Below are 2,230 nucleotides of genomic sequence, written 5' to 3'. Positions count from 1 at the left end.
GAAATCTGAGCCAATTGTGGGGGGGGGTGGTGTCTAACATGTGCTAACAGCTGCCCCAGCCCTGGCCTGCCACAGTGCCCAGCAGGTCCTGGGGGGTCCTGTGCTACCCCCCACACTCTTTCCCTGGGACCATGGGAACACACTGAGCAGCACCAGGCCCCGGCCCCTGCCAACCCCCTCTGTGCCACCCCCTCTCCGTGCCTGTCTGCTCTTTCCCCATCCAGCTGTGTCTGTCTGTGTGCCTGTCTGTCTGTCCCCCACCCCAGCTCCCCAGGGCACTGCCTTCACCTGTGCCCACCCTGGGGTGTCCCTTATCCCTGTGCCCCCATGAGGGTCACAGCACTGGGGTGGGAACACCCCATGGCCAACCCTCGCAGTGGGGCTGGGCTCACCTCTCGCCCCCCACCTTGGGGCGATGCTGGGGGGGCCCTGGGGTCGCTGCCTTACCCACACCACCAGCCTTGCCAGCCCGGGCCGGGGGGGGGCTCCGGGGTGCTCAGCTCTGCCGCTGCCAAACCGCCTCCGCCCGTTGCGTGCCTCAGTTTCCCCTTTTTTGCTGGGGGGAACTCGGTGTCACTGCCTGCCAAGTGCTTTGAGACCCACCTGCCCCGGTGCTTGCCCCCACCGGGGCCGGGCAGCTGGGCCCCCCCCAGCCCTCCTGAAGGGCAGAGGGACGTCCCATATTTATGTCATCCCACAAACTTTATTTAAAGACCCCGACAAAGTGTATTTTATTTATTTATTCTCCTTGGTGTGTGGGGGGACTCGCCCCGCTCGCTTGGTTCTTTGTAATAAACATTTCGGTGAGATCTCCCCGTGGCTGTGCCTGGTGGGGGTGCACAAGGAGGGTGGGGGGCTGAGACCAAGCGCAGCTCTGCTCTGCAGTGACTGCAGCATCTCCTGGAGGGGGTTGGGAGCGGCCAGGACCTGCCTGGCTCCTGGGGAGGGACACGTCCTGCAATGGGGCTGTACATGCTATTTACAGGGAATAAATACAGCGCTGCTGGCTCAGGGCTGCCGGCACCTCCACTCGCTCTTCTCAGGCCAGTACTCAAATGCTTTTCTGCAGGGAGACACGAGGGCATCAGTCCCTGCTCTGAGCCCCTCCAGAACATAGGGACATCAGTCCCGTACCACGGGGCTGCTGAGGGCCCATACTCACTCTCGTGGTGGAGGCGATGCTCGGCACACCAGCCCAGCCTGGCAGGGGCACACCTGGTTGATGCTGAAGGCCAAACCCCCGGGGGGCACATGGCAGCTCTGCCCCAGTTCCAGCCGTTGCTGGCACAGCATCTCGCCGTGCCGCCGTGCACAGCAGCCGCCTGGCCCACAGTCCTCATCCTGCTGGCACCGTGCTCCTTGTGGGAGGGAGGATGACAAAGAGAGGGGTTAAATATTGAAAGCCCCCAGCCCCATGCAGGTTGCAACGGGCCCTGGGTGTTGCAAAGTCACTCAGCCTCAAGCATGTTGCAGCGGGGGTTGCAATGGGTGCTGGTACCAACCCCACCTCCATCACATCCCTCTGCTCCCGGGGTTGTGCTTATGGGGCTGCCCACCCCCATCTGCTGCTCACCCTCCTGCCCGTCAGGCACGGGCTGCTGGCACTTCCCAAAGGTGCAGAGGAGGCCATGGGCGCAGTGGGTGTCACGGCGGCAGTACTGCCCAGCAGGACGTGTGGGCAGGCACAGCCCGAAGTGTTCATCACAGAAGTGTCCATGTGCACAGGGGCTGCTGGGGCCGCACGGTGTCACCTGCATTGGAGGAAGAGCAGTGGGGTCAAGGGGGCCCGGATCCATCCCTGCCTTTGGGATGGGTCAGAAATGGTTCTGGAGGGCAGCACGGGGTGGGATTGGGTTTGGGTTCTGTGTGCCTGTCTGTCTGTCCCACACCCCAGCTCCCCAGGCAATGGAGCCGGGGCTACTCGGGATGGTGATTTGGGAGCCTCGGGTGCCAGGGGGCTTTAAGGCGCTGCTGGCTCACAGGGACCCATCCCTGGAAGAAGGGCACTGCCGCTCTATGCAGTTTTCTCGCAGGAAAAGAAAACCCCGAGCATAAAGCCCACCCACAGGCGATGGTATTTGGGTTGGGGGGACCCAGCATCACTCTGGCAGCCCGTAAAATTCCTGCTCCAGGTGAGGCTCGAACTCACAACCTCGGCATTGCTCCGCGTACTGCCCTATAAGTACCGCGCGCTGACCGATTGCGCCACTGGAGCGCCCGCTGCCGCCCG

The 2,230-nt window shown here is 63.1% G+C and overlaps 1 protein-coding gene and 1 non-coding gene across 2 annotated transcripts; both read right to left on the bottom strand.

The window, feature by feature from the left end:
* Positions 1-661: 661 nt before the first annotated feature.
* On the bottom strand, positions 662-1,927 carry LOC100539632 (dickkopf-related protein 3-like). Its single transcript, XM_010724617.3, has 3 exons — positions 1,574-1,927; positions 1,163-1,358; positions 662-1,063 (listed from the first exon to the last, which is right to left on the bottom strand). The coding sequence occupies exons 1-3, from the start codon at positions 1,794-1,796 to the stop codon at positions 1,009-1,011; spliced, it is 474 nt and encodes a 157-aa protein (XP_010722919.1). The 5' UTR covers positions 1,797-1,927; the 3' UTR covers positions 662-1,008.
* A 197-nt stretch (positions 1,928-2,124) lies between these two features.
* TRNAI-UAU lies at positions 2,125-2,215 on the bottom strand. Its single transcript is given in 2 exon segments — positions 2,125-2,160; positions 2,178-2,215. It is a non-coding gene; the product is annotated as a tRNA-Ile (tRNA).
* Positions 2,216-2,230: the final 15 nt, after the last annotated feature.

This window comes from Meleagris gallopavo, chromosome 29 (assembly GCF_000146605.3).
Source record: "Meleagris gallopavo isolate NT-WF06-2002-E0010 breed Aviagen turkey brand Nicholas breeding stock chromosome 29, Turkey_5.1, whole genome shotgun sequence".
Taxonomy (NCBI): domain Eukaryota; kingdom Metazoa; phylum Chordata; class Aves; order Galliformes; family Phasianidae; genus Meleagris; species Meleagris gallopavo.
This window is presented reverse-complemented; position numbering and strand designations above follow the sequence as displayed.